Below are 13278 nucleotides of genomic sequence, written 5' to 3'. Positions count from 1 at the left end.
TGAATACAGAGATGCTGAATTAGGAAAATAAAGGGATTCTTGTAAAATACAACAATCTGGAGTCCTAGGCAACTTTCTGTCTGACCTTGTCAGATCACTTCTCTTTAACATGGAACAATTTCTGGTCTACAAGTTCTAATTTTTTTTTAATTCTGAAAAAATTTCCTAGATTGGTGCTCAGGGATCCCATCTGGTGGCTTCCAGGGAATTATCTGTGGTGATTGGGATCAAACTAGGGCCAGCAATGTATAAGACAAGCTCCCTAACCCCTGTATTATCTTTCTGGCTTCAACACACTCAGTACATTTCTTTAATAGCATTGCTTTCCTTTGGGGGGGTTAGCAGGAGTTTGCAGAGAGGTCACAGTCAGTGCTTGTGGGACAATATAAAGTACCAGGGATTCAACCTGAGTTGGCAGCAAGGAAAACACCTCATCCAATCTACTCTGTCTCTGGGCCAATCTTCTTGTACTTGGGTTCATTTCTGCCTTCATTTCCTCTAAAGAACGCACTGCTACTTGACTCTCTGCAGGCTGTTCTTGTCCCTGGGAAGCTTCTAGCGCTTTTCTTTTCCCCAACTCATTTCTTACTTGAGTCTAGCTCTCTTATCTTTTAAGACAATTAGTTAAGGGGCTGGAGTGATAGCACAGAGCATAGGGCATTTGCCTTGCATGTGGCTCACCCGGATTCGATTCCTAGCATTTCATATGCTCCCCTGAGCACCGCCAAGAGTATTTCCTGAGTGTATGAGCCAGGAATAACCCCTGTGCATTGCCGGGTGTCACCCAAAAGCAAAAAAAAAAAAAAAAAAAAAGAGAATTAGTTAAACCTGTAACAGAATATGCATTCCTCTTGGAAGATGAAAAGGAGCTGGACCTTGTCTTCTCATCTCCTGAAAGCAAGTATTTATTTTTACTTCAGTAGCTCCTGCCCTTGAGGCTGGAGTGATAGTACAACAGTACATTTCCTCTGCACATGGCTGACACAGGTTCGATCTCTGGCACCCCTTAGAGTCCCAGGAGCTTCATCAGGAGTGATTCCTGAGTACAGAACCAGGTGTGACCCAAAAAGCCAAAACATACAAATGAACAAACAAACAAAAAAAACCCAGTAGCTTCTGTCCTTGAATCACGCCCTGGACTAAATGTGTGTAACATCGCTGCACCCTCCTCCCCCGAACCCTCTCCGCCACTCCTTTCCTTTGTTACAATGCCTTGTTCCCAAGTTTTGTATTATTAGGCAGGATCTCTGAATGGTGCAGGTACCAGGGTGGAGTAAACATGAATGGGATTAACGCCCTCAACAAATTCAGACCCCAAAGAGCTAGGCTTATCCTTTGTTCCAAGTGAGGAAGCAAGGAAAAATGGGTTGTCAATCCTGAAGAGGGTCAAACCTTGCTGGCATGCTAATTTGGGTTTCTTTGCTTCAGGATGGTGCAAACTCTGTTATGGGAACATGAGAAAACTATTGTCTAACATTACCAGGTGCTTTGGAGACATCTCCCTGGAATCAGGATTTGGCTGTGTGGTCCCTGGCATTCTCTTTTCCAGCTGAATCAGATCTTTGGCTGCAGACATTACGTCTGAGGCTGCGCTGGGTGATGTGTGCAATGGCATCCTTCACCTTATCTTTATAGCAACTAAACATACTGAACTATGTTCTATAGAACAAAGCAACTAGCGGGAGAACAAATATGCTTCACAGTACATAAAAATTTGTAAAGAAAACAAACAAATAAAAAGGATAAGGGATGTTACAAAATATATGGCACTGAAACACCCCTTATCCTTTGCCTGGAACTTTTCCTAGCAACACTATCACAATCAGGCTTTGACTTCTTTCTGCTATGTGCCCTGCCTGAGTCATCTCTCCCTCTATTTGATATGTTTTATAGAACATAGTTCAATATTTTCAGTTGCTATAGAAATTATCTGTCTCTGGATGTTGGCCATTGATGGGATTACACACACCTGGGTTCCTCTGCTGGTACCTTCATGCGTGAAACCTGTCCGAACGTGTGGAGAGGGGCCTTGAACAGGGCTGTAGCTAGGTTCCGGTGGTCTTCGGCCACCGGGAGCTCTGCTCGGGGTGGGGAGGGAAGCTGGAGCCCATCCCCTCCGAGGGGCCCCAGGGAAGACAGCCAGGCATGCGGGCAAGAGACTCTCTGCATCAAGATGGTTATGATGTAAGATGTGTGTATCTGGGCATACAATGGACACCATGATTGACAGATGATATTATTTTTGTTGTCGATAGATTTTTGTGTTTCATAACACTGACCAAATTACAGGGGTCTATTCCATAAGTATTTGCCTCCTTCTGTGTGGTCCAGGGATAGTGTTGTGGATGCAATTATATACCAGGCTCCCTAAACTACCCCTTTTCTGAATTAGCTTGTTTTTCCCATGTTGTCGTCTCTAACTCTTGTCACTAGGTCTCCTGAGCTTTAAAATAAACAAACAGCCACTTAAGAACAGAATCCTTGCTTCCAATCCCATCTTTGCCACTTCCTTTGTCCCTTTTATACCACCAACTCAGGCCACTAAATAATAAGGCTGCTGGGTGACAGCCAGCTTAATAATTCTTGCCAAGTTCTCGATTCTTCCCTGATGATGGGGAACATTTGGGAAGGAAACCAAGGTGAGTCTGGGTGAGATGACCTCCCAAATGTTTCCATAGTAACTGCTCATCCCTGCCATGCTCTAAGGATCTTGCTGAATTACCCAGTCAAGGGTCAAGTTGTCAGGGTCATTCCTCTTCTAGTGAGTGTCTTGAACTGGAGCATCATCCCTGCTCTCTCCCTCTTTCCACCTTCTCGAGGTTAGAAAAAGTAAAAACAATACTTGGAAGTCCTTAAAAGGAATGGCTGCATAAAGAGAAAATTGGTCTGGCAAGGTCTGTGTCTGAAATTTCTTTGTCTTAAGCTTCTTTTCAGGTCTCAAATGTTTTGAGGACAGAAACACCCCTTGCCCCAGATATTTCCCCTCTATAATACTTCCTGGTCAGTCCCATGGTTTTGATGGCTTTAGTGACACATTACCTCCAGATACACAGAGCATATTCATTTTCCTGGCTTCTCAAAATAGCATCAAAAAGGTGCCTGAGTGTATTGTCTTTTATGTGACCATAGAAAAGGTAGAGAGACAATAAGCTTTATCCTTAAAAAGCACTTCTTTGGGGCTGGAGCGATAGCACAGCGGATAGGGCGTTTGCCTTGCATGTGGCCAACCCAGGTTCGATTCCCAGCATCCCATATGGTCCCCTGAGCACCGCCAGGGGTAATTCCTGAGTGCAGAGCCAGGAGTGACCCCTGTGCATCACTGGGTGTGACCCAAAAAGCAAAAAAAAAAGCACTTCTTAAACCATATCAAAATAAATCAGAAATGCAACATGTACATTTTAATAACTTAACAAGTGGCATCTCTTTTCCCCACAATAATTTTATTTTTTAGTTGCACAATTGGAGTTGGCCTCTGTAGATAGCTGGGAGAGAGTTGGTCCTCGCTACAAGCCATTGGTGTGAGTAGTCAGGGGCCGGTGCATCGAGAGTCCAGTTTTGAAGAGCTCTCTGTTTTAGTATTGGTATAAGGGATCCTGTGCCAGTGCTTGTGTAAGGGAAGTTCCAGATAAGGAGTCAGAGCCTGATAGTTTCTAACACCACTATGTTCTATCAAAAACTAGCCAGTTATACAGGCTGAAATTTCCTTACATACAGCTGACTCAAGTTTGATCCAAGCATCACATATGGTCCCATAAACACTTCCAGGGGTCACTCCTTAGCATAGTGCCAGGAGCAGCTGTTAGCACTACAAGATGTGACCTAATCCCTACTCCTCAATAAAATGAACTTGTGGACTCTTAGTGGCATATTGGAACCCACAGCCTAACAAATCTATGGAAAAGAATTAAGTAAAGGATGCTAACATCACCCGCAGGTCCTCTGAGAAGGAAGTTGAAGGCCAACTCCGAAATTACATCCTGGCCAGATAGTTCCAGGATGAGAGAGAACAGAAGCACAACCTGAGATATTTTCACAAACTGTTATGCCCTGGACATGTGCATCTTATCTATCCTTTCTGCACTAGCTCTCAGGGCCATGTACCAGTCACCATCTTTTTATTTTATTTTACTCTCTTGCCTTTGACTGTACCATATCCAATACTCCTTTCCAGGTAGAATGGCGACTTCTTGTTAAATTGTGCTACTTGTTTAGAACTGTCAGATACAGATCTCAAGACAAAAACCTAACAAAAACTGTTAGGCTCTGCAAGCCCACCTTCTTCTGTTGGCTCTGACCCACACCCTAATTTTCAAAGGTACACTGCAAGACTAGGGTCCACATCACAGCATGGACTCCAAGCCAAAACTCAGAGACAAACAGACTCTGTGCTCAGACCCCCACTGTTGGGAATCTAGGTGCTTGCAAGTCCTGGTTACCCATCTGAATGTTCACTCTTGTCTTAGAGAAATAAACATACTCTGTGCACCAGTCATGTCACATGACATGTGGGCCAGTCATGTCACATGATTCTTCTCGTAAGAGGGTTCCATAGATCATGGATTTCTGCTAATGTCCAGAGTCCCCATTGTGATTCTCCAGGTTTCAGGTAAATCAGCTGTGATTTGAAGCAAATGGAGTTGGCCCCCGACAGAGTTTCTAATTTACCGTAGGAGCAGAGTTGAGTCCAGGTATCTTAAGTCAAGAAATAGACTTAAAATGTAAGGGGAGAGGACATACTTTGAAAAACATTCTAATGAAGGATCTGGTTAGGAGAATTTCTCTACTTAAATTTAGATGAACAAAGTTGACTCAGTTGTTCTTTAAGGTGGGAAATTAGGAGAACTATAAACAATGGACCCTGTTTTGCCTTTATGCAAAATCTCCTTATTGAAATATATAAACATATCAAATCATTACTTATGACAACTTAAAAGTCTATATAATTTTATATGTCAATTATATCTCAAAACTAAAGGAGGATGTTTTAATACACTTCTTATGAAATTCATAGTAATTTCCTTTAAAACAGGTAGACAATGAAGTGAATGAAGTTCATTCAGTTACATATTTGACATATGTAGTTTGGCTCAGCTGGAGGAGGTAAGGCAGCTGGTGGAGTTGTTCACTCTGCCACATCTTTAGGGATATTTTAGTAATGCTAATTAATAACTAATTAGGGGAAGTTCAGTAGTGAATCAGGTTGCACTTAAATCTTGGTTCAAGAAAGTCAGAGATGAAGAAAACTGGCCAGAAAACTTTTATCTATGCTCAGCAAATACTCAGACCAAAAACCAAAAACTCAGCCCAAAGTCCTGGTCTGAAAAACAAAGTGATTTCTGAACCAAAACCCGGATGACAGAAACTCATTTTTCCTCCAAGGAAGAGAACTGAGATTATATTGCCAGTCTACAAAGTGAAACCTCAGAATTTCAAATACACTTCACGAGGTCATTGGAGGACCCCCTGGCCTTCATCACTATTAATTGTGCACCAACTATTTTTTACTATGGTGCAATAGCCCTCAATCTTGAGGAACCCTTTGGCTCTTGGTCTTTCAGGAATGAAGGATAAGTACAGACACAAATGCGTACATGTGGCACGCGCTCGCGCACACACACACACACACACACACACGCACACACAAACACACACATACACACACACACACCATCCCCATCCAAGGGCTCTGAGTTGCCAACTCCTGCACCAGCCCTTCTTTCAGAGTAGTTTTCTAGAGAATAAAATCTAGTGCTCACAGCCCAGATCAATTCAAAGTAGCCCACTCCTGAATTAAGTTATATGGATCCAAACCATTAACTTGCTGAGTATTCTTGGGGAAGATATTCCAGTTTTCATCTGCAACTGGGACAAGGGACAGGATTAGCAGCAGCTTCATGGGGCTGGGAAGTGACTTATGTGAATGCTTGCGCAGTCCCTTGAAACAGATTCTACTGATGTCTCCTGGAGGCATTCCATAAATATTCAGCTCACAGCTTTATATTAGGTTCCCAGAGGAAAACGACAGGCCTGTCCTTGAGGAGCTCATATGTAGGTGGGTTTGGAGATAAGAAAGGAATCATCAGTCCAGAGAGACAGTACAGGGGGATGCTTGCTTGCATCTGGTCAGCCCTGTTTCCATCCCCTGCATTGTACATGGTCCCATGAGCACCACCAGTAGTGACTTCTGAGCCTAGAGGCAGAAGCAGTTCCTGAGCACTAGCGGTGGCCCAAAATCTATCGCTACCAAGAAATAAAAGGAAAAAAAAGAAAGGAATCATCATATCAACTTGAGAAAGATAGATTTATTGAGCACCTGTTTGCACTAGACTGTCATATACACACATGTACACTCAATGAAATATATTTCAGAGAAGGACCCTGGAGGCACAGATTTCCTGGTTGCTGGCCAGTGCTCTTCTTAATCTGACAGTTAGTAAAACCCAGGAGTGGTCACTGGACCCCGTATTTTACAAATAAATTGAGTAAAACCAACAATGAGAAACCTGAAGGGGTCCCAATTAAGACACAGGGGTTGATTTTATCAAGCCTACACACAGAACTCCTCAAAGCCCTTGACAACCACTGACACACAATTTCCCTCCTGCAAACCTGGAACACTGAAGCAGTGGCCATTGATCCCCGAGGCCTGAGGCTGGGCTGACTGTGTGAACTTTGCATCAGAGGAAGAACATTCTATGTAATTATGATTCACTTCCTACTTCATCTTCCTCTCCTGGCAAGTGGCAACTTGCTGACAATTTCTCTCCAGGCAATCTCTGGGCAAGACCAAGAATAGATGCTCACCATTTTATTTCTTAAAAATGTTTGCTTGGAGGAAAGAGGTAAATCTGGCAAGTGTCATGTCAGGGATTCATAGCACCAAGAGTTTCCTTTAAATTGGTGGCTACATTGCAGAGGGGATTTTGAAAACTGAGAGCAATCCAGTACCCCATAAAGCAACTTGTCCCAATTTAGAGATAAAAAACACACACAAACCATCATCACATGAAATAATAATAATTAACAATAATTATAATAATAATAATAACAATCTGACCGACCGGCAGCATCTCTTCATTTTAATAATATTGAGGTCTCTCAATAAAATAAAAACAAATGATAAAAGAAAGGAAAAATACTCATAGTTGAAAGGTTTCAAGGCCTCTGGCTTCCCACAGAGAGCTTTAAGTTCAAGTTTCAGAAATCTTCCTCTGTTTCCCTTGCTTTCTGGAATCTTCTAGGTCCCTTTCACATTGCTTGGACGGGCAGCAAGGCTAGCAAAGTAAGCACACTGGGACGGGTCACACTGACCAGGGGGGCCAGGAGGGCCTGGAGGTCCAGGATGTCCTGCTGGTCCTGTCTCTCCTTGAGGGCCGGGACTCCCAGGAAGACCATCTTTGGCATAACCCGGTTCCCCAGGTTGACCTGGATCAAAGAGCAAAAGAAATAGAAAGAGGTTCAAGTTTCTTTTGAATCAAAGGATCCCTGTTTCACTGAGTTCATTCAGCAAGAGCTAGGAATTTAAAACAGCCCCAGGAAACTATGCCATTTTCTGGAAGTTCAACTTGGGAATTATTTGAGTGGACCACATGGGCATTACATAGAAGATCACCTTCATATGAAAGTAAAAAGGACGGGTCAGTCGTTCAACAGAATGAAGCGTAATCTTTTTATGCAACAGCTCCACATTTGAACCCTGTACCACATAGTCCCCCCGTCACTGCCAGGAGCAATCCCCTAGCACAGGAGCAGCCCCCTGAGCACTGCCAGGTATGGCCTAACCCCCACAGTCCAAATAAAATAAAAGAAACAGCCGTAACTATTTAAACTATAAATAGTAATCAGTGTGTTACTGAAAAGGAATAAGAAGGGTAAATTGAGGCCAAGTATGGACCATGTTCTCACTTTTGTTGTATAAAGGAACAGGACTTCTATATTCTTACAAAGTTCTAGTAGATGAAACTGAATTTTGAATGTCATGTCAAGTCCTCAACGTTAGCCAGTCACATGTTCTTAAAGAGAAACTATCCTGTTTTATATATGATCCAGTATCTAACTTGTTCCAAATATTACTAGTTTCTAAATTTTTATATGTCAAATTTAAATCATATACTTGGACTATATTAACCATTTATACAAGTGTTTAAAGACAATGCAAGTATGAGATAGGTAATTGACAGCCCATAATTTAGATCTTCTAGAAATATCTGTGGACAAATTTCTATCACCACTTATTAAGCAACATAGTAACACCCTTTGCCTTGACAATGGAGTTAGTGCTAAGTCCTATAGTTAACTCTAACAATGATTTTCCTTTCATAAGTTTTAGTACTTACTCTGGATGTTTACATCTTCAATAAAGTAAGCAAAAGGTAGCTGTTTCCCTTTGGAAGTTAGTCAGAAATTTCATGAATTCTGTTCATGCTTTGCTGGAGCAGGACTCTAAAGTCCTGCTTAAACCAAACTTTGAGACCTCAGAGTTTTTCTTTCTTTCAGCTGGGAATCACTGGAGTATAGTCATTATCTCAACTGCATAATCACACAATTGTTTCTCACTTTTAAATTGTTTCCCTTATGCCTTTCAATACTTTGAATTGCCTTATTTTTAAATACCCTTAATATTATAAGCTATTTGAAAGAAGATGAATTGTTAAAAGTAAGTAGCATCCATTTCTAATGATGTTTTCATGACCATGATAATATATGTCCGCTGTAAGAATTTTGGGAACAGAGGACATGAAACTGTGAAAATTACCTATAAGATTAATATTTTTAAAATGAGCTCAATCATATATACTAGAATTAAATAGAAATAGAGTCCTCAATGAGGTGGAATCTGATAATAATTCGGTCTAATTTTTTTAGCTTCCACTGATACACCTTGTCTCGGAAAGTGATTACTGCTTTTTTAGAAGCTCTTCCAGTACAACTCCTAGGTTGGATCACCAACATGACCAGATTTTAGAAGAAGGGACCATGTCCACTCTGCATGACACAAGCAGTAGAAGTGTCTATTGAATGACATCTCCCCAAATATGGTCTAAGAGCTAGTATCAGGTATTCACAGGTTGCACAATGGGTGACACAAAGGTTCCACATTAAAATAAGTTGAAAAATTCTGGCAGAAAGAAAATAAATATTGCCCTTCATACAAGATTCCCCAACTTGCATAAGAAGTCATGATTTAATATGACTGATTATAAAGGAGATACAACTCCCAGCACTGTCTTTTAAATTCTGTGTTCTTTAATACTGTTTCTTAGGATTTTTAACCTATGGGGTACACTTCAAGAATTCACGGGTAATATTACATGAGTTTGTTTCATAATGAATCAGAACTAACCTTTTGGGAAGAGTAAATTAAAAAAAAAGTTCTGTCCCCTCATTGGTTGAACCATAGCCCTGGCTCCCAGGTTTGAGAATTGTGGTGAGGACAGATCGGAGAGCTTCACTGTATCTTACTCCATAGTGGTATTAACCTCAACCTGAGACACCAGACATCAGTCTTACCGGGGACTCCAGGTGGGCCCATCTCTCCTCGGAGGCCAATTCCAGGTACACCAGGATCGCCTTTGACTCCTCGCTCACCTGGTGAGAAAAAAAGGCATCTGCAATGGTGAGACTCATGGTGTAGACAGAATTCAGGTGTCACTGTGCAGGAGGTCGGTCTGTGTTGCTGTGGCCTTCTGGGGACAACTAACCTGACTCACACATAATCCCATGTGTCTCTCATGCCTGGCCACACACTTATTCATACACCCTCAAGTACACACTGGCGGAAATACACATAAGTGAATACCAATACAAATAGATAGTGAGGTATCACAATGGCCAGGGGGGCCTTCCAGGCCTGGGAAGCCAGGATATCCTGCTGATTCTTTCCTTCAATACCAGCATCCCTCAAGAGAGTCCATCTTTAACATAATCAGGTTCCCCAGGTTCATTTCTTCCAAAAAAATAGTTGCACCTGGAATTGACCATGGAGGAGAAAGAGGCCCAACCAGGGTACCAGGCAGGACTAGTGTCTAGTGTCTCCTGTGAGGTTAATACAACTATGGAGTTTAAAGTTTCTTTTAAATCAAAGGATTCCCTATTCCAACTAATTTATTCCGTAGAAGCTATGAACCTAAAATATCCTTAGAGAAGCTAACCAATAGTCTGGGTGCTCAGCTCTGGGTCATTAGAATGATATGTATAGAGAATATCTAAATTAGAATGATATGTATAGAGAATATCTAAATATCTAAAAAAGAAGCCAGGATGATAGCCCAGTGGACGGATGTGCTTGCTATGTATATAGTGTATTGATGTTTGGACCATGGCATCACATAGTAACCTGAGGACTTCCAGAATCAATCCCTCAGCATGGAACCACAATACCCCATCAGTATTGCCTTGGGTGTCTCAATCACTGCACTTCAAGTGCAGAAAAGGGGGCTGTCTGCATTTGAACTAGAACTCGTAATAAAGGTAACTATTTTAAACATGAGCTCCTATTTACACAGAAATATTTACTTGAACATATAACTGCCCAGTTTTATACATGCATATGCCTATACATATTAGCAAAGGTCTATGTCCAAATAAAAAAGCTGACTTCTTTAAGCACAGCAACCAATTATGCTCATCCATCATTCTCACCTCTACTATCACATGTCCCCATACATCCACTTGGACATGTCTACCTTTCTCCTTGTTCTTAAAGCATTTACACAAACCTCTATTTAAAAGGTATTGGATTAAAAAAGTTTGCATACATAATGCACAATTCCACTTCCATGAAGCTTGAAATCTAATAAAACATAAACACGGGGCACAAAGACCATTCCAAAGAGAAGCAGCGTGCAGTAAGCAACAGCATAGGATTTGAAAACCAGAACAGATATTCAAGGAGAGTGTGTCCATTTTTCTGGGAGTATATTTAAGATTATAGCTGAATTAATACTGTAAAGATGTGATTCAGCTGACTTGCAATTTATTTTTTAATCATTATTTCTGCCTGTGGCTTTCAAATTAGCTCTCAAATGCAACATATTGTATTTTCTTCCCCAATCCAAATTGGCATTCTTCTATTTCTTATTTATTGTTATAATTATTATGTTCGACTATTATTCTGTCATTGTCTGCTATTTCCTATCCTTTATTCTGTCCTATTAACATTTATTCATATTTTATTAAATGAATCAATATAGATAGGACTCAGACATTAAATTTAACAAAAAGCTTTTTACTAGGAGAATTTCAGGGAATAAAGGAATCAATAAAATGTTAGGAAATAGTGTACGATTAAAGGGTGTCCAATTCTCTAACCTCAATTCCCCTTAAAAGTGGCAGCTGGGATCACTTTCTACGCTTCTTCTTCCCCAAAAGGAAGGACTCTGCTATCAGGCTGGGGAGTTTCATTTTTGTCCCTTCTCTCACATTCTCATATGTCTTTCTGCAGAGAAAGGACAATCTGACCCACTGGCCACTGTGCACTCACTTAAACAGGAAGGTGTGGATCAAAACGGAGTGTCTTCCTACAGCCCAGAGCTCTAGTGTGGCCGTGGAGAGGACAGCCATATTTAGCTGCAGCTTAATGCACTTCATTCAATACTACAATTGGATTGCCATGCCCCGTTTCATGGAGCTTAGATGCCTTCTTCCCCAGTTGACACTAAACTCACAAGGGATCAAACAGAGCTCTTGGTATAGCCCTTGCAACCCGAGTAGTGGAGATGGAGAGAGAACAAGAAAGCAGGAGGGAACTGATCCAATCCTCCTGGCAGAAGCACAATTTTGTAAAAATGTCAAGCATGAAAGCCTCTTATACATATGAAAAAATTATATGATGCCAGGCTTGAGGGCATTGCCAAGCTGCGGGAGATGAGAATGGCATGAATTATGCATACTCAGATATAGTGTGCAAACTCCTGCACATGGGGCCCATGAAACACTCACCTTTGGGGCCCACTGGTCCAGAAGGTCCTTCCCGACCACCCTGCCCAGGTCGTCCTGGCTCTCCCATAGGCCCAGCCCGGCCTGGGAAGCCATCTTTTCCGGGAGGTCCTGGAGGCCCAGGTCTGCCTGGAGATACCTTCACCTGTGCCGGGGGCATCTGGGCCAAGAGGTAGGCAAGTTTGACTAAGGAATAGGAAAAAGAGAGACATGCCATGAAGGAAGGTCATAAAAACAGGACAAGACGCAATGCCATTGTTTCGTCTTATTATCTGAAGAGAGAACACAAAGCAATAGCAATAACCCCATACCAAAGGCACATGGCATAGGATATATGTAATGCTTGTTTATGCATCTCTAATAGACAGGTCATAGGGCCTAACTCAACCACTGAAGTCAGGTACCCTGAGTTACACTCTCTGGGGAGACAGAGCTTTGTGTCACTGACCAGAAGTAAGCAAGTTATCTGACCTCTCTTATCTCTTGCTTTCATTTTTGTTAACTGGATGAACTGAAATAAAATATACCTCGGTGTACGAATGAAGGAAATGTGTTTATGTCTTCCAGTATTTTCTGGCACAGGTCCAGAACTTGGTGGACACTAGTGCTCAATCTTGCCAAAACCAACTGTGGTTGTAGTCATTGACACTTGGGGTAACAGAGGCAGGGGTCGGTTTTAAGTGATTTGTGAAACAGAATGTAGTGATTTTCTTCAACCAAGGCCAGATTCCTCATCTACAAGGAACTGTTATTGTTATTAATAACTCTTCTGTGTCTCAAACATGGAGATTATGAGTCCTTATTGCTAGCCTGCAACACCTTTGTAATTGACTGGGGAGAGAGTGTTGATCTAAAGGCTAAGAGCTATCTTTGGGCTGGAGAGATAAGAGAGCAGATAGGGCCTTTGCCTTGCATGCATTCAAACCAGGTTCAAGCCCCTGTCACCACATATGATACCCTGAGCACTGCCAGGAGTAATCGTTGAGCACAGAGACAGGGGTAAGCCCTGAACAACACTGGGGATCATCATCTCCCTTCAACTCTCACCCCCTGCCCCCAAGGTAAACAGGCCTGTCTATTATATGGTCCAGGTATCAGACCCAGGAACATCACCTTGGAGATGCTGTGACAGAGCCCAGAGTTTGGGAAGGGAATGATGCTCAAACCTCTGGTATTTAGGTAGAAAAACTACAGCAGGACTAGGGTTTGAGAATCATCAGAACTTGAGAATCATCTGCCCTTTCCAGGAGAGCTCTTTTCTTTAGAATTTCTGTTCTCTTACAGAAGGTGACAGGGCAAAGGTGGTGACAGGAAATTCAAACAGGAATATTTGACTTCATT

General features: G+C 41.9%; 1 protein-coding gene across 1 annotated transcript in view; it reads right to left on the bottom strand.

Annotated features, from left to right (window-relative positions):
- Positions 1 to 6282: 6282 nt before the first annotated feature.
- The window catches only part of COL22A1 (collagen type XXII alpha 1 chain), a 259447-nt gene continuing 252451 nt past the window's right edge, over positions 6283 to 13278 (bottom strand). Inside the window, exons 61-63 of the mRNA XM_004602595.2 lie at positions 11941 to 12123; positions 9511 to 9588; positions 6283 to 7425 (exon numbers count right to left, since the gene is read on the bottom strand). Coding sequence (XP_004602652.2) covers positions 7238 to 7425; positions 9511 to 9588; positions 11941 to 12123 — 449 coding nt within the window. The 3' untranslated portion in view covers positions 6283 to 7237. The remainder of the gene's footprint in view (positions 7426 to 9510; positions 9589 to 11940; positions 12124 to 13278) is intronic.

This window comes from Sorex araneus, chromosome 2 (genome assembly GCF_027595985.1).
Source record: "Sorex araneus isolate mSorAra2 chromosome 2, mSorAra2.pri, whole genome shotgun sequence".
NCBI classification, from domain to species: domain Eukaryota; kingdom Metazoa; phylum Chordata; class Mammalia; order Eulipotyphla; family Soricidae; genus Sorex; species Sorex araneus.
This window is presented reverse-complemented; position numbering and strand designations above follow the sequence as displayed.